Source organism: Meriones unguiculatus, chromosome 12 (genome assembly GCF_030254825.1).
Source record: "Meriones unguiculatus strain TT.TT164.6M chromosome 12, Bangor_MerUng_6.1, whole genome shotgun sequence".
Classification (NCBI taxonomy): domain Eukaryota; kingdom Metazoa; phylum Chordata; class Mammalia; order Rodentia; family Muridae; genus Meriones; species Meriones unguiculatus.
Window position 1 is genome coordinate 39,375,255 of NC_083360.1, and position 22,636 is coordinate 39,397,890.

General features: G+C 41.8%; 1 protein-coding gene across 1 annotated transcript in view; it reads left to right on the top strand.

The window, feature by feature from the left end:
- The window catches only part of Spmip7 (sperm microtubule inner protein 7), a 56,187-nt gene extending 46,806 nt beyond the window's left edge, over positions 1-9,381 (top strand). Inside the window, exons 8-9 of the mRNA XM_060365207.1 lie at positions 1,528-1,623; positions 9,240-9,381. Coding sequence (XP_060221190.1) covers positions 1,528-1,623; positions 9,240-9,381 — 238 coding nt within the window. The remainder of the gene's footprint in view (positions 1-1,527; positions 1,624-9,239) is intronic.
- Positions 9,382-22,636: the final 13,255 nt, after the last annotated feature.

Here is a 22,636-nt window from a genome sequence, read left to right on the forward strand (position 1 = left end):
TACAGTTTGCACAATATACCATGGAAGTAAAAAATCCTGGAGAAGTCTGTCCAAATCACAACCAAGATCCCCTAGTAGCCTCCTAAGAGCACTCCCTTAGTAATCTAACTCCCCCTCTCTGAGACCTATCTCCCAAAGGCTTTACCACCTTCTGATGGTACCCCAAGCTGAAAATCAGTCTGTCAGCACAAGGAGGGCCTTTGGATGACATTTAACATACAGCTTACATTAAGGAGAAACTACCTTTCTTTTTCTTTTCTTTTTTTGAAACTGCCTTTCTTAAGCTCCATTCTGCAAAATGTCTGTAAGGACAGATAATTCCCAGAAAAAGTTTTGTCTGGTGCATTGGATATGTGGAAAGTACATAGGCAAGACATCCACAGAAGAGGAATTCTCCTTTGACAGACATTTGGCTGTTGCTGCTGCCTTGTATTTAGTCTTAGTCTAAATTTTGAGTAGGAAATAAACATGGGATATCATGCTCTCAAAGTCAGTTCCCAGGAAGGGGAGGCACAAAACACAGAGCTGAAATGTTGCAGCTTGGGATGTGTTCATGATGGTGGCTGTAATTCGTCTGCTCTGAGGCAACAGCACACTGAGACTGCAATGCTAACGGGTGTCCACTCTAGTCGTGGCATCAGCAGTGTGCCCAAGCTTTTTGGTGTACAATTAAATCTTCTTTTTTCTTGTGCTCCTGGTAGTTAAGGCAGCATGTTATAAGCAGCCACCAAGCTTGAGACTCATGTCGGGTCCTGTGCTTCACCTTCTCTCGTCCTGGGAAACCATCTGTGTAAACCATTTTGAATGTTATCGAGGCAAGCATATCAGTGATTCTTCATGTTCTCCCGAATGACTGGGTTACATCATTGTTGATTGACTGTGTTTTCTACAGAGCTCTTCTCTGTACACAGTAAAGAACCTTCCCCTGTGTTTTCATGTTTTCTCACTCTGTCTGTGACAGGGAAAGAGAAGAGGAAATAGAGCAGTGGGTGGTATAAAATAAGCAAGTCAGTGTGGAGCTACTGAGTGGTTTGACATGTATTGTCAATGCACAATTTCAGAAAAGCTTTTGAAATCAAAGATATGAAAGATTATGGTGGCAAGAAATACATTTGACCAAAAACACCGTGAGTGGAAACATAAGCACGTGTCTTTATTGATATAGAGTTAGTAGTACAAAGTTATATGTGGCATAGATCTGTTTGGTCAAAACACACCTTCCTTCAATGTGCAACTTAGCTTACCAGTAAGTCATGGACATTCATATTTAAAATAGCAGTTAAAGCATACTTGAAAGAAGCATTTTAGCACCAGAGTTGAGCTGTTACCTAGATGTCTATGTGTCCATATCAGGTTATGTCTGCCTCCTTCCCTGGTTGTCTACCTAAGCTCCAGACCCTATAAAGGAAAAACAATGTGATGTCCTCTTCTTTTCTATATTTTATATTTGGGTCTAGTTACTATGACTATTTCAGAAATCATTATTTTAATCTCCTTTCATGTCCCTCCTCTCACTTTTGACTTCAGTGCTGCAAATATTCCAGGATACACTGGCAAGGTTCATTTCACAGCCACCCACCCATCAAATTCTAATGTTCCACCAACAGATTCAGAGATGGACCGGTAAGTAGGAATCCTATTACTCAGTTTGCTCACATACATTAGAAAGAGAAATGATAATTATGGTTATTCCATTAAAGAACAATTAAATACTAAGAGTAAATTTGCAGTGCTTAAGAAAAATTTGGTGACAAATCCAAAAAAGAAAGTAGTTTATTTTCCTACTGAAGGGAACTTTACTCAGAATTGCCTTGGGGGAAAAATGCAGGTTAATGGTCCTGTTGACAGTGGTCCCTTTAGGCTCTTCTTCAGAGCATATTGTGAGAAAGAATCTTCACCTCTGACACCCTTCAGTTGTGCACATGCATCATTAGTCGGCTATTATCAACAGAGCATGCTACCCAGTGTGTAACAGGAGCCACACGTTTGCTTCTCGTGAATATCTTTTTATAAAGGAAAAAAATACCGTTGAAATGCACATGTATTTTAATGCCAATTTGTGCACATTGAAACACAAGGCAGTGGATGGAAAGAATGGAAGAATACTTTATTGGCAATTAACAGTGAGAGGCAGCCCACTATTCTCATTATACCGCAAATTTGAAAGCACTGGTGGAGGTCCTTGTCTAGAAGTAAAAAAACAAAAAACAAACAAACAAAAAAAAAACTACACAGTTGTGAAAACATAGGTGCTCCCTGAGCCTAAGGCTGGCATGTTCAAGTGAACGAGCTATGATGAGGTATCCCTCCCCTTAAGGGTACCTTTTTCTATAGATCATATTCTTTTAGTAGGGGAATATTCCATTTATCACATATGTATCTTCCCTTGAGCAAGGCACACAATTCTCATATCCCCACACTTAAATCCAGAATTATGAAATGAAAACTAAAAGAGAGCACAAGAGGGCCAGGCATATTAATCCCAGCACATATTAATCCCAGCATTCACTTGGAAGGCATAGACAGTCAATATCTCAAGGCCAGCCTGGTCTACGTAGAGAGTTTCAGGCTGGCCAGGGCTACACAGTAAGACTCAGTATGAAAACAAACAAAAAACACAAGCAACTGAAGAAATAGAGTAATTTGGGAGTCCTGAAGTGGGTCCATGTCTTAGAGATGTCATTATGTCATAGTGTCATTATGCTGGAGTCTGCAGTCTGTGGGTGCTGGGGGAGTGCTGAACACTGGGGATAGGACTTGACCTTAAAGTGGAGCTTCTCTTTCCAGGGACTGGAATTTTCTGGAAAGCAGCAGCTGTAAATGAGAACAGCATCCACAGAGGGTTGCCCAGTTGTTCATTTTGTTATTCCGTCATCCATGTTTGTTTAATTCACATTTTTTACTATATCGCATAATGATTGTGCCCCAGCAATTCATAGGTGCATGAGCCTTTTGACAAGGAGGAAGCAAGAGGCTGAACAAGAAAGGAACTGATGCAAAGGATGACACACAAACCTATTACAGGATAATCACTTTGCACACTGTCTGGGTACCTAACTATGAAGAGACTCTTACCATCTGCAGTTCACACATGAGGAAACTGAGGCACATACAAGCTATAAAGGAAGGACTTGCATGGTCTCAGATATTTGAGGGTCAGGGGACAGCAGCCCCACAAAGGGTAAAAGGGAATCTTAGGAGAGTGGTTAGGGCCATCTCCAGCCTTCTGTATACTGTACACCCCAAAAAAGTTCATCTGTGATGGCAACATTAAAGGCTAGGAAAGGTACCAGTTGGCAGTGGGCTTTCTCAGCATATCTCAATTTCTAGTTTGACAAACATGTTGAATACCCAGTCATGTGGTGCTAAACATAGAAATAGGAAGCCGGTGCCTTTCAGCCAAATAGTTGGAATTCAATTTCATTTACTTCCAAGATATTTTTCCAAACTCAATATTTATATCTATAATTTAAAAAAAATAAAATTTATTGATATATGTAAAGGAATATGGTGTTAAAGGATACATAGGTAGATAATGAGGTGGTTACTATAGTCATGCTGATGAACATATCCATCGTCTCAGCTATCCATCTCCAATGGCAAGGACAACTAAAATCAACTTCACAAAGCAAAATTTCTGAAAGCAGTACCCTGCTATTAACCGTAGCCCTCATATTATGTTAGACCTCTAGACTTGTTCTTATCTATTGCCATGACTTATCCTCTGACCTACATCTCCCCATTTCCTCCCAACAACAGTCTACCTTTATAACCACTACTCTCTGGCTTTGTATATTTAGCTTTTTAACATGCATTCACATTAAATGTGATCATGCATTGTTTCTCCTCAACTTCTACATTGTTTGTTTAACATAATTCCCTTCAGGTTTGTCCATGTTATTGCAAATGTCAACGTCTCGTTTTATATTATTTATCCTCTTTTCTAAGACTGGAAAATATTCCAGGAGTATTTATTTATTTTTGTTTAGTTTCATATAATTTTATTTTATTTCTTTTTTTAATTCTTTATTAATTACACTTTATTCACTTTGTATCCCCCTGTGGTTCCCTCCCTCCTCCTGTCCCAATTCCTCCCTTCCTCCACCCTCTGCATGCATGCACCTTCCCAAGTCCACTGATAGGGGAGGACTTCTTTTCCTTCCTTCTGATCCTAGTCAATTAGGTCTCATCAGGAGTGGCTGCATTGTCTTCTTCTGTGGCCTGGTAAGGCTGTTTCTCCCTCAGGGGGAGGTAATTAAAGAGCAGGCCAATCAGTTCATGTCAGAGACAGTCGCTGTTCCTATTTCAATGGAATCCACTTGGATACTGAACTGCCATGGGCTACATCTGTGCAGGGGTCTTAGGTTATCTCCATGCATAGTCCTTGGTTGGAGTATCAGTCTCAGGAAAGATCCCTGTGCTCAGATTTTTTGATTCTGTTGCTCTCCTTGTGGAGTTCCTGTCCTTTCCAGATCTTATTGTTTCCCACTTCCTTCATAAGATTCTCCAGGAGTATTTAAATATGTATAGTTATGTCATTCATTCATCCATTCATCCATCAATAGGTACCTGGATTACACCGTATCTTCATTAAGGACAGCAATAAACATGTGATATAGATGTCTCTTTGAGGCAGTTTTCATATCCTTGGATGCATATGTGCCTGTCATGGATTGTTGGATCATCTGGGAACTCCATTTCTTATATGCCCAGGGTCTCCCATGCTGTTTTACATAATGACTGCACCGATCCACATTCCCTCCAACACTGAGAAAGACTCCATCTTTTCTAATCTCACCAGTGTTCCGTCTTTTGTCCTTTTGATAAGAGTCGTCCTAATGAGTATGAAATGATATCTCATTGAGTCTTTATATTTTCATTTTCTGGTTATTAGTGATTTGGAACTTTTTTCAAAATTTTATGTTTGTTTTAAAGAATGTCTATGCAGGTCCTTTACTCACTGAGGGTTTTTGTGGTTGAGTTGCACTAGGTTTTTTGTATGTTTTGTATGTTTGTATATTAACACTGTATAAGACACATAGTCACCAGTATTTTTCTCAATTGTTAGGTTGCCTCCTCGTTTTGTTGTTTCTTTGCTCTGCAGAAGCTCTATTTTGCTACATTCCCATCTATTTTTTGACTTGCAGCCTCAGCTTTCGGTATGAATCCAAGATAGCATTGTCAAGGTCAATGTAGAGACACATTTCCTATATTACAAATCCAGTTCTGAAATCAAGACTGAAACAATTACAATTTTATTGTATATGGAGAAAATAATGCCAACATTAAATATATCCTGGTACCTATCAGGACACAAGAGCAAAACTAAAAAGTTCTGGCTGGCTGGTTCATGATTTAGATGGCCAACTCAAAGACCCCCATTAGAACAAATGCAGGCATTTCTCACCCCTCTGCATTTTGTTCACAATCCTTCTTAAACCCCAATTGTGTGAGGCTTCACCCAGACATCCTGTGGTTGCAACACCTTCCCACACATCCGCACAGCTACATGAGCAGGCAATCCAATAGGGCGCAGAGGTTCCTTTTGTCTTTCAGCAAACCTCTGCTTCTAAGCTAAAAATTATCCCTTTGTTTTGCAACCAGAGAGAAAACCTCAAGTCTTTCATAGGAATATCTCCATCCCAACAGGCTGCTGACTCTTTCACAGTTGTCCCCTGTGCATGCAAGGATGTCATTTATTAACCCAGAGCGAGGACATAGTACCTTCTGAGGTGACTTTTTGAGGCCCTTTATCTGAAGGTGAAGAACGATAGAAATAGTAACAACTAGTTTTTCCTTCAGCTTGTTGAGGGCTTGTGTTGGCCTCACTGAGCCCAGCCTACAGCACAGCACAAAAACCTTCAGCCTCTGGGTGCTCTGGCCTGAGAAAGGATAGCCCAGAGGAAGAGTACAAATTTAAAACTGTTCTGTATTGACATAAAGATGGTGCCTCTAGCAGGAAGGCAGGCCATCTGCATTTAGTCTGGCCCTTGACATAAAAAAAAAAAAAAAACAGCAGTGGATATAAGGAGAACCAAAGCTCTCTTCCATGAAGTCCTCATCTCTGACATTTTTGTAGCATTATTTAAGTGCTTTTCTGAAAATGTCCACTGAAAGTGTAAGGTCATGTACTGCATAGCCTACAGACTCGAGAGCTGCCTTCCTCCTGATTGTGTCTGCATCCTCTAATGCATGTTTCCTGTTGTGTTTTGTTCTGAGCATCACATTATCTGGGAACTCCTGCATTTTTGACTCTGAGATATGATTTCTGAGCTTTTGTAATCCGTTCCTCTCTTTTTAGATGCCCACCCCTGTTTCTCGCCTGGCTATAACCAATCCTTGTGGGCTACATAGTCATCTAGCCTTTTTCTCATCTCCTGTAAAGAGACCTTGGCCATCCAAAGTGTTTGTGTCATTTCCTCTGCTACTCCACCCTCCTTGCCATGAGTCCAAAACGATTCTTTCTCTTCCTCTCAGGAAGATGTTCACTCACTTGTGAAAGGTTCATCCTTCCAGCTCAACTCTGAAATCCCTCCATTTCTGCTCACTTCCTAGCCTCTGGCTTCCCTCTACTGACTGGCCAGGTGCTTAGGAAAAATTCTACTTGGTACCCCTCACTGTGTCCTTCCAAGTTATCTTTCTTTCTCCTCTCCTTTTTTTTTTTTTGTTTTTTTTTTTGTTTGTTTTTTGTTTTTTTTGTTTTCTGAACTTCTTCTGGAAGCAGACAATAGCTCTCTGCACCCTGCTTCCACTTTCTCCCAGCCTGTTTCCTAACCTTATATCATCTGAATTCTGATAACACCAGTAAATTGAAGGGCTCCTGCCAGATTGAGGGAGAATGCAGGAACAGGAGAGAGGACTGCAGACTGTTGACATCTCTTCATACAGAGGACAGGGATGGTGCATTTTCTAGGACTCTTTGTAGTAGATAAAACTTCAGGGACAGCTTGAGGCCTTTTAATTACTTAAAGTTTGGAGGATGCATGAAAAGGAGTCTCCCAAATAGGAATAGTGCTTCCTCCAGACCCAGCTATACCACTGCTAGGTATATACCCAAAGTTTGTTCAAGTACACAAAAAGGACACTTGCTCAACCATGTTTATAGCAGCTCTATTTGTAATAGCCAGAACCTGGAAACAACCCAGATGTCCATCAACGGTGGAATGGGTACAGAAATTGTGGTATTTTTATACAATGGAATACTAGTCAGCAATCAAAAAGGAGGAAATCATGAAATTTGCAGGCAAATGGTGGGATCTAGAAAAGATCATTCTGAGTGAAATATCCCAGAGGGAGAAAGACAAACATGGGATATACTCATTTATATAGACCTATAAGATATGATAAACATAATGAAATCTATACACCTAAAAAAGATAATCAATTGAGCGGACATGGGGTAAGATGATCAATCCTCGTTTAGAAAGACAGATGGGATGTGCATTGAACGTATGACAGGAGTCTACTGAGCGCATCTGAAAGACTCTAACTAGCAGTGTTTTCAAAGCAAAGACTCATGACCAAACCTTTGGCAGAGTACAGGGAATCATAAGAAAGAAGGGGAGTTAGTCTGATGGGGAAAGGATAGGAGCTCCACAAGGACCAAATATATCTGGGCACAGATATACTTTCTGAGAGTGACATTCAACCAAGGACCATGTATGGATATAACCTAGAACCTCCACTCAGATGTAGCCTGTGGTAGCTCAGTAACCAATTGGTTTCCCAAAGTGAGGGGAACAGGGACTATTTCTAACAGGAACTCAATGACTGGCTCTTTGGTCTCCCCACCCCTGAAGGGAGGAGCAGTCCTGTTAGGCCACAGAGGAGGGCTTCGCAGCCAGTCCTGAAGATACCTGATAAAACAGGATCAGATGAATGGGGAGGAGGTCCCCCCTATCAGTGGACTTGGAAAGGGGCACGGTGGAGATGAGGGAGGGAGGGAGGGACTGGGAGGGAATGAGGGATCGGGACACGGCTGGGATACAGAGTTAATAAAATGTAACTGATAAAAAATAAATAAATAAAAAAAATAAAAAAAAAAAAAGAAAAGGAGTCCCCATTCTGAATTGCCAGACAAGCAATTGTAATGAACTTCAAGTGCCTTTGGATTCATATGGGGGCAGGATGAAAAACAGATAAGAAAGAATGAGAAGAGATGTGCAGAGAAAAGGTGGGGGCTGCATAAGATAGATGAAAAGGAACAGGTGTGCAAGCACTTCTCCCGGCTCTTATTTCCATTAGAGACTGCTGTTCTCTGTGTGGGCCTTCCTCTACGATGTTACCTGCACAGAACCTGGGCCATTTTCTACAGCACAGTTTTTTAAAAATTTACATACATTACATACACACACATACACACACACACACACACACACACACATACACATAATATCATGTTAATTGCAGCCCAAATATAAAGCTACTTCAGATTGCATGACTGCATGGAGGTTTCCTTCCCACACTCTTACATTTTGCTTTATACAAGTGTTGCGGTGTGTGTATGTGACCAACCTCATGGCGCATTCACAGCAGAGTTACACATACAGAAGGTTCTCAAGCATCTTCATAGTAAGTGGTATGATATACACCAATCCTGCTCTGGGGTGGTAACTCAAGGGTAAAACTTTACCTTCAGTTTTCTTTCTACCAATTCTTGGGGAAAAAATGGTGGGGTAGACTTATTCCTACTATGTAGACCAGCAAACTAAGGCACACAGAGAGCATATTACAGCTGAGACAAAGACAGCTTCAAACCAGGGCAGACACAGAAATGCAGCCTCTACAGCCTGCTTCTCAGTGCAGTGTCTGTCCAGCCTGTGTCTGTTTCTCTCGGCCACCAGCCTCTGCCCAGGTGCCTGCCTTGCCATACACTTCCTCTGCCACCTCCTCCACGTGAACTCCATGCAAATGCCCGTCTTCCTCCTGAGGTAGACTGATCTCCTGGGTCCTGCCATCAAATACTTCCTGCAACAGCTTTTGGGTTGGTCTATGTCCACCGCTTTTCTATGCATTTGCTATAAATCTAGGATACATTTTCAGAAACCGAATGCAATGCAATGCCTATGGCACAGTAAACAAAGCAGGGGTGGTCATTCTCAGCCTCCTCCTGTGCTATTCTCTACCCCATCTTCGCCTCATTGGTACCTGCATCCCTTCCACTTCTGTGTATCATTAGTTGGATAAAATATGAAATATGTGTTTGTCATTCTTTTCTTCTTGTCCTGTTCTAATCCTAGCATCTTACTACAAGAAATGAAAGTTGACCACTTCCGTCACCAGGCCCCAATGTCTCGAATGGTTACAACTGTGAAGCCCTACAACCCCTTCAACAAGAAGGAAATAGAAGCCTTTGACTACTGTAGGAGACAACACTTCTGAGAGACTTTTCAGCCCCAGCTGGGGGGAAGGCTTTATGCACAGTGATAGAGAAGCAAAAGAATACAATGTTCTAAATGTGTCTGTCTGTGTGAATTGGGGTAACCAGAAAAGCAGCATGTCCAGGCCTGAGCCCAGACACTCTCCTCCCGGTGGAGGTGGCCACTCAGCCTGGTCTGTGATCCATGGTGGTGGTTGGGACCCAGAGAGTCCCCACAACAGGAATCCTCTTCAGTGCTGGAATACTGGGCCTCCCTAGAGTTTGAGGATTAGAGATGATCTTGCCCAGACCCCACATGTTATCAATGAAAAGTTGAGCAGTGGTGACAGACAATGGCATCCTTTTTGTCATCTAGGGGACAATACAACATGGGGGCACCATCTAGAGACCGAAAGGAAAAACAATCTCTCTCCTAATCAAGGATTTCTGCTCTTGAGAGTGAAGCATTCCCAGGCTCACTGGGGGCGCTAGACAGACAGAGTCAGGCATATACACCTTTAGACTCTAGACAGACAGGGTCAAGCATATACACCTTCAGATTAGTGTGGCCTGACTGCGCTTCACACAGCAGCAGAAGTGACCAGTGTCTCCCCAGCACAATTTCATTCACAGGTTCAAGAAGCACATGTATGCTAGTTTGTACACATCTGTGTGGGCCAGTTGGAGTTACAAAGTGCTTTTATCATTTTATTTGATTTGAATTTGATGTTGCAACTCCATAATACATTCTTGCAGCAGGTGTTATGCACATGCCTCGATGTTTTATAAATAAAACACAGAAAAGCTGAGAGTAAGGTATTTACCTAGAACTCAGATTATCTATCTTTAAGTAACTTACCCATTTCTATGCTGATTGAGTAACCTTAGTGAGCTGTTTACAAACAGACTAAAACTAGACAAGGAAGGAAAAAATCCCATGTGTTTCTAGTTTTTTTGGAGTGCTTATGGGGGGGGGGTGTCTCACTCTCCTCCAAAACACACAAGAAGAGAGTTTAGCACAGAACTCCAAATGAATGTGCAAACTCCTTCAAGGGAAGCTAGGACTTCGCTCTCCCACAAAGGGAGAACAGAAATGTGGCTCCCTTTCTACTGGAGAATCATAGGTGGCTTTGGTGGGCAAAGACATAATTTTAATGTTGACACCTATGCTGCAACAAATGGAAAACCGGCAGCCCTTAGAAAGTACTGAAGACATGGCTGGCTTTTGAGAAAACAAGGAGTGCATCCTTTGAGCACAAACAAAAGTCTAATTACTTTCAGAAACTGCATGTTCGTTATGGTTTGACTGTGAAACGTCCCTCCCAAGCCCTGCATGCTAACACTTTGTTCCCTGCTGGTGTTCTGCTGGGGAGCCCGTGTGGCAGAAGTGGGCTGCTCCCCAAAGGGCCGTGTGGATTATACCCTAGCCTGGGTAGGCCTCGTCTTACCCTCCTTTCTATTGCTGTAATAAAAACACCATGACCCACGGCAACTTGGGCTTATTTCATCTTATATGTTATTGTCCATCATGAGGGAAATCAGGAAGTTGAGGCAGGATCTTGGAGACAACTGAAACAGAAGGCATAGAAGAGTACTGCTTCCTGGCTTGCTCTTCCTGGCTTTCTCAGTTTGCATTCTTAAATACCTCAGGACAGCCAGCCCAAGGATGGCACCACCCATGGTGGGCTGAGTCCTTCAGTCAAAAAAATGCCTCACAGGCTTGTCCATAGGCCACTCTGATGGACTCAATTCCTTAGCTGAAGCCCCCTGTTCCCAGATGATGCCACCTTGTGTCAAATTGACAAAATAACCATCACAGGCCTGATACGTCCCCTGATGCACTAAGGTGTGAGTGAGGAACCTTGCCCTCTTACCACCATGGTTTTGCCCACCCTACACTTTGCCTCCCATGACTGCACCCATCAACCCATGAATCAAAGCAATCCTTTCTTCTTCAAGTTGGTACTTTGGGTATTTTATCATAGCAATAAGAAAAAAAAGGAATGTACAGAAACAAAACAAGAGGGCAAAATAAAAATCTTCAATTCTGGAATATTCCTAGTGAAACACAAATGGAGTAGAATTAGCCCATCTTGCAAGTAGATGAATGGGATACCAGAGGTTCAATTTTTAGCAAAGATTTCAGGCGGACCACTTGTCAGAGGTGCTGCTGCTCAACCCTGAGGCAACCTGCTCGTCTTTCGGGGCCTTTGTGGTGGGACATAGCAAAGGTGACATAGTGTTTGGAGATCAGAAACACTCTTCCATTCTCTGCAATGTAGATATCAGAACACTCACCAAAGCTCTTGTGCCCTTCCAAAGCTGCTTCTGAAAAGACACTGACTTTGTTTGCAGCATCCACATGACCTCACTCAGAAGAAACACACTGACACTCTGTTAGGGCTATAACTCAACCAGGCTTCTCATCTGTGAAGACACAAGCTGACTCTAGGTGTGTGAAGACACAGACCTAGAATATGGGCCAAGCATAACCACAGAGAACAAAGCCATAGCAGTGTTCCTGGCCTGGGAATGTGAGCTATAATATTGGTGCTTCTGCGGCCAGTAGTCCAGTCAGAGATGAATGTGAAACCTATATGCACACATCTGCTTTTCAAATTCTGCACCCTAGAGCTGGGTTATGCGGCCACCTCAGGATCCAGCACGTAGGCACATTTTCCTCCCATCCAGTGCCCCATACAATTACAATGTCACTCTCACAGATATATAAAGAAAGTGACATATCAAAGAGAACCCCTGCTATTTAATGCAGTTATAAATTAAGGCATACATGTCCAGGGTGGTGGTACACACTACAGCCCCCACCTACACTGGAGGCTGAGCGGGAGGATTACCAGCTCAAGCCTAGGCTGAAAATTTTAGCTTTTTGCAAAATATTTTTTAAAGGCCCAGAAATAACATCTCAGTGGTAGAGCACTTGCCTAGCTTATTCAAGGCCCTGACTTACCTGGAAAAAAGATGCATGTTAATATTACTCCAGCCAAATATGAAAGTTCACAATATGAAAAAGGTGACCTTTGCCATGGTAGAGCAGTCAGAAATGGATAGATGAAATCATTGCATACTCCCGGGTGCAAGATAAATGGTATTGAACATGTGGTATTAGGACAAATATGTAGAATCAGAAAGAAAGATAGTAGACGCTCCTCTAGGTCCATAGCCAGCCATGGTTAGTTGGTAAGTTTACATACTAGGCATGAATTTCCTCCTTTTGCACAGTCCTTAAGTTCAGTTACGTGGCTGCTGCTTGCCCCTAAGAAGTGTCCCTACCTCTTGGGGTTCTCTCGCTATTCTGGTCACTGTTGAGGGTCATAGGCTTTATGGCTGAGTAGACTATTCATTGCTTTTGTCTTCATGGCAAGGTGGCCAAGGTGGCTCACTTGGGAGAATATTAGACTGAAGAACTTAGTAGCAAGAAAACATTGGCCTCTTCTCTAGAATTGGTTTTGAGAGCAGATTTCTAGGCAGAGAGTAAGGAGATAAAAGGGGCCATTTGTTGTCACCATTCGGGACATATGCTCATCTATGCCAGCTTCCTCCCGTAAAAAGTGACATTTACAAAGCTGATAACCTTTTCCCATGGACAGCAGGTGCCTCCCATAATCTGGAGATGTCTCTGAGACATAACTATCAGTCCAATGGCATCCCCTAACACAGTCCTTTGATCAGTAACCCACTTTAAAAATGGATTTGACAATGGCTGATAATGCCCTTTGTTAAAGACACCAAGAGTTTCTCTTTCCAAGAGGAGGAGACAAGGAGAAACTTCTGATTTATACTCTCAAGAAAACCAGCCTGAATCCAGAAGGTAACAAGGAGCATGATACAACTAAAAACATCTTAAGAAGACATTAGGAATGACAGTCCCCTTAGTGAGATATATACTTACCTGGCACCAAAAGACCCTCCCTTTATCCAACTGTTTACACAACCTCACTGCTAAGCCCACTCTCTTAGTTCTAACTTAGAAAGCATTTTTTCTCTCTTCTTAATCTCTTTTTTATTTAGACCTTGTCCAGGCCTAAGACTCCTCATTCTTACATATTCTCTCTCTCTCTCTCTCTCTCTCTCTCTCTCTCTCTCTCTCTCTCTCTCTCTCTCTCTTTCTCTCTCCTCTCTGTCCTCTCCCTTTCTCCATGGTGTGTACACCCACACCCATACAATGGCTCACAAAATTCCATTGCTGGGCCTGTCTGCTTTCTTGATCTTTTGACTGAAAAGATTAACGTTTTCTTTGGGTTTGTTTGTTTGTTTGTTTTTTCATCTTTCATCTCCCACAAGCTGCCAAGATCTGAAACTTGCCTGCCTTCTGGTTGTTATTTACTCTGAAGCTTCAGTAAAAATTTCCTTAAATTTCTGGTAGAGTCCATTTTAAAATTATTTGAGATACAGCTATAATAGTCTTTAAAGAAGAACCTGCATCTTTAAATGATAGTATCTAAAAATCTGGTACATCCATCTCAATGTTTTATAAACTTGGGGGTTGCTTATAATATAGAGATAGGTAAAGTTATATGGAGTAAAACATTTGTTTTCCTCTGCCTGGCAGGAAGCTCAGAGCTGACTGAATAATCACATTAACATAAAGACTTAGACAAATGAAAGAAGGGTTTCACATTGAAAACTGCTATTTTAAGAAACCCTTTGAATCATCCTGGTGCACACACCCAAACTCTGGTGGTTTGTAAACCTGCCTCCCCACCCACTCCCACTTTCTACACAGTCTAGGTTCTTCTCTGTCTATGACAAGGTCCTTATGGTATCAGGAGGCACCTTAGATGATTAAAACCACACCCATTACACTAAAAATAAATAAACCTTCCATTTTCTCAGAAGTTCTGTGCCCCGTGAGGCAGTGTTGCTGAACTCAGACCTCTCCTAATTTCTGTTCAAATTGCCTTTGTGACTAGAAAAGGCAATTCCCAATTCCCTGTTAGTTGGAACAAGCTAACAACCCAGAGTTATTTCATAATATATTAAAAATACACCAACATAGATCCATTTGCTCCACTTAGTCCAGAGTAGGACAGATGATTTTTCTGAATCTCTGGATTTACAGCATCCACATACAATTGTAGACTAATAACCATCAAAGGCACAGAGGAAATTTCAAAGCTGAAGAGCTACCATCAAAAATGAAACAGGTATGTTCTGCAAAACATTTGGGAAATTAGTATAAAACTGTTATCATGAAACCTATTATTACATATAAATAATATATGCTAATAAAAATATTAATTTGAAAACAGCATTTTTTACATATTTGCTCTTACCATGCTAAGGCATTCAGCTCTTGATTTTCCATAATCAGCCTGAACAATGCTGAGGCTTGCCTCCTCCTCTCTAGCTGAACTACCTCAGTCATCTAGGACAAATGAATAAGCTACACTAGGGTTATAAATATCAACATACTGCTGGGATTCATCTTCACTCATTCAGTGGAACTTCAGGGCACAAAGATGGGGAGGTTCCTAAGGGAGTCAGTAAGCAATGAAGAGCAATGTACAAAGAGCCGTTATACCACATTCAGGCACAGAAGCCTCAGTGAATGTTAGCTTACTGTACTCTAAGCTCAGACAAGCTGCACATTAAATCTTTAGCAATTATCTCTTAACTGCAATGCATTTAAACATTAAAACATTGTCGTTTTCTAAGATAGGTGTGCTACTTATACACACATGTGTCAGGCAGCTAGACAGACAATAGCAAGCTTGGGGATGGGACTCTCCCTCATTCTTGACTTCAGACCCATTTCTTGTTTCCCCGGTGACATGAGAAATTAACACACCACAACCATTACCTTAATATTGAAACATCTGTATGAAAATACAGAGACTTTGGGGTTTTGTTGAGGCCCATAAAGGGAAGCTACTTGCTCCCAACCAAAGGAGTGGAATCTCACTCCACTCTACCTCTGACCCTGGGTAAAGAGAGGGCAGTTTCATCTGCCTCAAAGATTAAAGTACAACGTGCAGGCCCACAAGACGGCTTAGCAGGCAAAGGTGCTGGCCACTGAGCCTCATGTCCTGAGTTCAAAACTAGGACCCACATGGTAGAAAAAAAAGAATCAATTCCCACAAGTTGTGCTCTGACATCCACATGCATGCAGTGGTACAAGTTCTCTCCCCTATATGCATGCATACATACACATACACAAACATACAACGAATGTAAAAAAAAGGTTAAAAACACATTGTATTCTACTGAAGCTTCCCTTAACAGTTAATGTAAGCAGAACCCTACAGAAAGCTGCCCTGAAAGTCAATAACCAGTAGGAACCCAACACTGTAATGTAAATCTGAGCAGTGGCCCCTTTGGTCATTGCCCACTCTCTCCCTTAAGATAGGGGTGACTCACTTCGTTCTGGAATTAATTCTATTTCCTACATGAGGGTCTACAACAAAACTCTTTCTTCTATTCTACACACTGTCTATCTTTTTCAGTTCATTTGCCAGAGAACATAAGGGCCCGGGAGTCAATGGTGAGCATAGTGAGATTCCGGTGACAGTATAAATAAAGGATAATTCAATAAACATCAGTAATATATCTTCACCTTAAAAATTACTTGTCTTTGTGAAAATAAAAACGGGTGGATTACTTTGGAACTGGGGAAGCACTGTTGATTGACAAGGCTTGGGCATCTAGGGGGATCCAGAAAGCACTATTGTAAGACTGCAGGAAAATACAAACATTCTCAGCAGCTACCATAATTTCCAATCCTGATTGTATTAGTATTGTGGCATCACGGATCCTATGCAATCTACCCAAATGGTACTCAAAAACAACACTGTGGTTTTAATTTAATGCATACGTTTTAAAAATTTGCTTGTTTCTTCCTTTCGTTGTAGTTGATTTTGCATACACTAGCCATTGCAGTTAAAATATATCCTGCTCCATCTGCTGTAAAGGACATTTCCTCATGCTTATTGAAGACTGGCTTGGAGAGTCCCTGTGGCCCTCTATCTAAACTGTTCTTGTGGTTACAGGTGGGGGCGGGGCTGGCTTCCTCCTGCCAACCCCAGCTGTTGCAGGCTACTCTGTGTGGGTTTCCAGGACAAGCTCTGCTGATTCTAGTTGGTAAGTTGTAATGGAAACAGCTTTACTTTGTTACAGTCACACTTTGGAAATAAAGCCCCAACACGTGTTTGGTGTAAATCTATTTTTCCAGTGTTGGGAGACCGTTTTCATTGTGTCTTCTGCGGGTAGAGCCACAGATAAAAGATAAAGCCAGACTCAGTGAGCACCCTGTGGGGACAAGCAGGAAGAGGCATCTGAGCGGAGAAGGGAAGGGAAGGGCCCCACACACTAAGTGCCATGGGGTTGTAGGGTATGCCGCAGTGGAGTTCATGCAAGTCAACTTTGCAGAGTGCCAGATCAAGGCTGCAGACTCTGGTGGAACTGATAGCCCTCGGTGGTTCCTTCCCCATGGAAAGCACAGCCATAGGTTCTCTTGAGTGATTGCTGAGTTTCAGGGTACTGCTGGAGCTGGTGGGAAGAGCACTGAGCAATGCAGAAATCAAGCAGAAACTCTGACAAATAGATGAAGGCAGGAGGAGGAAATAGTATATTGTCTGTTCCCAACTAGAAAGGATGGTCGCAGATCATCAATTCCAAAACAAGGCCAGTGCTCTAGGTAAATGCAAGTGTCTCTTAGTATCTTTGGAGGAACTTGTTCCAGGACCCTGGATGGGATCTACATATTCAAGAGGCTTAGATAACATTTCAGAATGTAAACATAATCTATCCACACTTTCTCATGGTAGGTACCCTACCAACCTAGATTCTTTATAATATCTAATACAATCGAATGCTATATAAATAGTTTTTATGTTATGCATTTTAAAGAATAATTAAGGAACAAAAGGTAGGTATATATTAGGTATAGACACAATTATAATACTTTCCCTAAATATTTTCAGCATTCCATTGGTTGAATCCATGGATACAGAACAAGCAAATTCGGAGGGCCAACAATTTTCCTGACTATCCTGCTTCATGCTTTGCTGTTAACACTCAATTTTAGATGAGGACAAGCGTAACCAAAGGATTCCCTGGGATGCTCACTGAAACACTGTTTTCAGTGTCGGTGTCCTCAGAGCCCTTCAATGAGATGTTTCTAAGATGAGTGTGAATGTTCACATGTTCTTCTTTCAAGATCTAAAGCCTAACAATCAAGTGACTGCAGGTGTTCTCTCTGCTATTGGAAGGACTGCTGTCTGGGGAAATCCCTGAGTTTCCTGTTGCTTCCGTAGATCCCACATGCAGAGTGTGAGGGCTCCTCAGTTGTAGCCCATGCTGTAGAGAGGAGTTCAGCTTCAGGGCATGATGTTTATCTACTAGTGTGTTCCTCTCAGCTATGTAGGCAAGGCTGGGAGAATGCAGCCCATCTCTCTATCCTTAAGTCACCCAGAACCTCCATGTTCAGAGTTGCAAAAGAAAATCCAGCTGTCTTGGGAAAGTTGAGTCCTATGAAATTTGGCTCAACAGTGGTCAAAACTGAGAGCAGAAAAGCAAGAGAAAATATAGGGAGTTTTCTGCAAGTCTGAGCCTTGGTGCAGCCCTTGTGTCATCTGCATAGGTAGTTCTTTTATCTGCTTTGATTTATAGGTACTGATTTAATTATTTAAACTTCTGCAGTTGTAAATGGATTAATTTAGAGTATCTAAAAATGTGAATGAGTTATGTAAACTGAAGTTTTGGAAAGTAGAGTGCTATATAGCAGATCAAAATGTGTGTCTGATTGCACTTCTGAAAAGTGCTGGTGTGTGTGTGTGTGTGTGTGTGTGTGTGTGTGTGTGTGTGTTTACAAGTGCATGTGTAAGTATGCATGCATGTTCATTTCTCATTGCCCTTGGACTTGAGGAGTTCCCTTGACTATGTCTGTCTTGGAAAAATAACTTATCTTCCCCAATTTACTCATCAAACTAGGGTCAGAAACATACCTTTTAGGTCATTGGTTTTCTTGGTTTGCTATTTAAAAGGATATGTCTCAACTGCCTTCTGGTAAAGGTCACAGAAATATTAATATGCTTCTAAAACAAAAGGACCAAAAGGCTCAGCCTTCAACATAAGTTAAAGTGTGGTGATGCAAATTGCAGAAAATCAGTGGCCTGTGTCTCCAAGAATTATTTAATAATGAATTTATCAGTAGAAAAATAAAAGGACCTCTCTCAAGTAACCCATACATAAAACAGCTAAGACAAGCACAGGGAAAAACAGAGCGGAGGGGATTAAAAGGAGACACTCCAAGGACTTTCCCAAAATGGGACAGGGCTGTAGTGTTCTCATGCTCCCAAAAGCCTTGAAAACCTTGTGATCCCACCCAATGTGTAGCCAAAAAGCCCAAAGAGGGTGTACATGGAAAGAACCCAGCACAAAGGGTATACCTGACGTAATTAGTCCAGCCAATAGTCAGGACACAGCCATCTTTTTATCCATAGCAATCCAAAAATGTACACGGAAACTTGGGATAATTCTGACCAGTTTGCCATCCCTTAGATTTAATTCACAGAATCAGTGAATTCTATAGTCCAAAGGCCCTGATGAGTCCACGAGTGGTGTGGCCATATCTCCATGGTGGCCTGACAAGCAAATATTCAGGTTATATCCCATATTGTCCCTCTCTCATGTACTCATGAGAGCTCAGGAGTGGACCCTGCAGCTCTGTGGAGGTGAGTGCTCCTGAAACTTCACCAACGAGCAAGTAACCTCAAAGGGCCTTCTCTCTCATCAAAGAACTAGGTTTTGTGTTGGTCATAGTTTGAACACCGTTTCTCTGAATTTTTCATGGTTTGCCTGTTGGGGTGCCTGGGCTCCTGAGAGAAGGGTTCTGTGATTCAAACAGCTGCAGCAGCCTACTCAGACCACAGTGGGAATACCCCTTCCTCTCCCACAGGCCTTGCTGACAAGAGCTCAGTTCCACCAGGACCTCTCCTACACATATGCTCAAATGTGCTTCCTGGCTAAGGAGAAACAATCAGCTCTGAAGTCCAGAGGAAGCTCTTCCAGGGACACTGGTAAGGGAATTTTTCTGTGTATGGGGGACCCTATAGTTCCACCTCATCTGAGACATACTCTCCTGTATCTCCTCAGATAAGAGTACTTGCTTAAAGGTGATTAAAGTTTTCTGCTTATACTCATTCAATCCTTATTTTCCCAAAATTATAACACTTAAGACTTCAAAAATCCATATATATTATATATATATATATATATATATATATATATATATATATATATATACCATCAGAGCTAGGACCAACTCCCTTTGGAACCTGCAATTGCTCCCTAAGCCCCATCCTGGAAGCCAACACAGCTAGCCCAGGTCAACATTGCAAGACCATTAAACTGGCTCCAGTTCTTACTCTGACTTGTGGAAGGAGTTGATAATCTAAACCATACCTTTCACACTGGGAAAATGAAAGGCTTTTGAAAGTGCTGGGGAAGAGCACATGCTCAAGTGCCTGGCAGAGTAAAGGCCTTCAATTAACGTTAACAATGGTTGTAATTAACCATAGCATTCCCTGAAATCACGCCTCTGGCTCCATAGTCTATGTGTACTGTGCATGTCCAACCTGCTCAGCCCATAGGAACTGTCACTGGTAACTATATCCTTTCAACCTTCAGCTTGGCTCAGTCTCAGCAATCCTGAAAAGCCAGTGACATCGCAGCTCATCCATGTGCCACTTGTGGTGGCTCTGAGGCTCTAGCATTATAAAGGGACAGCTTGTTTGGGTCCGTGCATATTCATGTATGGATATCTATATTTGCACATGCATGCATACACACACACTCACACATATGAAGCCTTCATTACTATAAGCATTTCAAATACATTTTTTGTCTATCTCATAGATAAGTTGAAGAAAGTTGACACCACTAAATTAACAACTCTTGAGAATTGCTGGTACTGAGTATTAAAAAAATAAATAGGACAAGACAAGTCAAAGCTTCATTCTGAAAAATATTTGGCTGCCAGCATAAAGACTATGAACTTCTCCCCCTAAATGAACATCGAATAAAGATTTATGAGTGTTGATGGTGACTATAAATTGAATAACAGGATGGTGTGGATGGGAAGAGGACTGAATACAAGGACTTAACATTCGGTGCCATTTGCCTCACTGTGGTGCCTTCAGTTGCCTCCCACTGACGCAAGATCTAGAGTCAGAGAGCCTGGAACACAGTGCTAGGTTCTGGTTCTGTTGTCAGACACAGGGAGCTCACCCTTGAGCCTTGCTAGAGCACTGCATGGGGCTCTTAACTTTCTCTTAAGCTTCGATGCATGTGCTCAAGTCCATTTCTTTGTTGCCTGAGTCTTACTTGCACCCCTACCCTTACTTGTTGGTCTTATGTTATTTTAATATAACAGTAGTGTTCCAAAGTGTTTGCTATCTGGAAATCTCCCCCCCCCTTACTTTTTCTGTCACCTGAAAGCTCCCTTTATAATGTACCATCACTGAAGTACACTTGTGGCACAGTCTGCGCTATTCCTCTTTTAAAACTTTTCTTACAAAATATTGGTAATATTCCAGTATTCTGTGTGGAATTCTACCTTGTTGAATTAGTTTTCAGCCAATTGTTTTAGACTGGACAAGTACCTATGATTATTTAGGCCAAAACATTTGATATGATGGCACACATTTATTTTCGAGATAGTGTAAGAAATCAATGAATCCTGCCAATAGCTATCAGGAATCATGAGAGTTTAGGTGACTTGAGACAGTAAGCTCTGCCCACAGCTAGCTGCATGATCTCCCGCAGATCCAGGGGCATCCCAGGGTCAGAAGTTCCCTCTGGACATTGATGTCATTGACTTCAAAGATTGCTATTTTTCATCTCCATATTGATACTATTCCCTGTAATCAGAGTGTTCTTGAATGCATTAGCCAGTCATGAGGCACCTCAGAGACCTGCATTGAATAAACAGATGTACTCACCTCTGTGATCCCAGCCTTCTGGAGGATTGCCTTTAAGTTGGGGCTAACCTGAGCTAGACAGTGAGTTCCAGGACAGTGCTGACACCTTCTCACAGAAACAATCTATTTTCCACTCTAATTTCAGGAAGCTGCAAGCCCATAATGAAGACTCATCAACTCAGTTGTTAAATTTTTAACCAATGAATTTGGGAGGATATACATATTCATTCCATAACAACAAACAGAGGCCATCATAACCACTATAACGTACAAAGGATAATCAGTATCCATGGTTTGACATGGTTTCTTGACTTTATGATGGAATGAAAAATGGTAGGTACTTGGCGGATTCATAATTCAGATTTTGAAATCTGTTCTTGTTCTGGGCACAGTGATCCTCTGACATGATGCTGGTCATATCACTAAGGGAAATAGTAGACTACCGTCAGTGTACTGTGTGGCTAACTTAACATTTCGATACAGTCTTATAGTTTACAATAGGTTTACTGATGGGCTGAGCATGGCAAAAGCCCATCATAAGTCCAGTTGCACTTGCACATGTCTTCTTTCTGGTTATTTACTTACAGAGCCATGAGAGAGGGACTTAGACCAAACATACTGAGGGCAAATTGAGACTAGGAATTTGCTACCTGGAACTTCAGTTTATACAACACACAATACAGATCATAGTCTGATGGTCTTAGGTGTCAAGCCTCCTATCAATAGCCTTATTTGAAAGTAAAGGGAGAAAATGAAGAACTCCAAGGGCACTGAGTCTGATTCAGCCCTGTTTATTTGTCTGTTTGGTTGGTTGGTTGGTTGGTTGGTTGGTTGGTGTTTTTTCCAAGTTATTCTCAGAAATAAGTCATCAAGTCTCAAGCTCAAGGAATAAAGACCTTCAGAGAAGGCCACAACATAGCTCTAATCACTAGTTTAACCTTCAGTATATTTCCTAGGTACATAAGAACTTCATGCAAACCAGCCTCCTGCATGCTGTGCTCAAGGCCAGTGTAGGGCTGTGACTGATATCATCTAACTATTTCACCTGTTGTAGCTGTTCATTTGTCCTTCCAACTTTTTGCTCAATGCCCCTCCTCTCTGTGTCCTGCTTGTGTAATTTGAGGATAGAAATTTGTCTTAGTGCTTTCTAATTTCAGAGGCCTTCATGTGCATTTCCTAGATCTGGTGACCTGTGCCTGAGCTCTTAGATAATGTCTTCCTCCCCAGTGCCCCAATCCCACATGTAACACCTAACATGAAATGCTTCAACAGATTCCTCACTACAGTGAGGCTGTGATAGTTAATAGTCACTGTCAACTTTACTGGTTTTAGAATTACA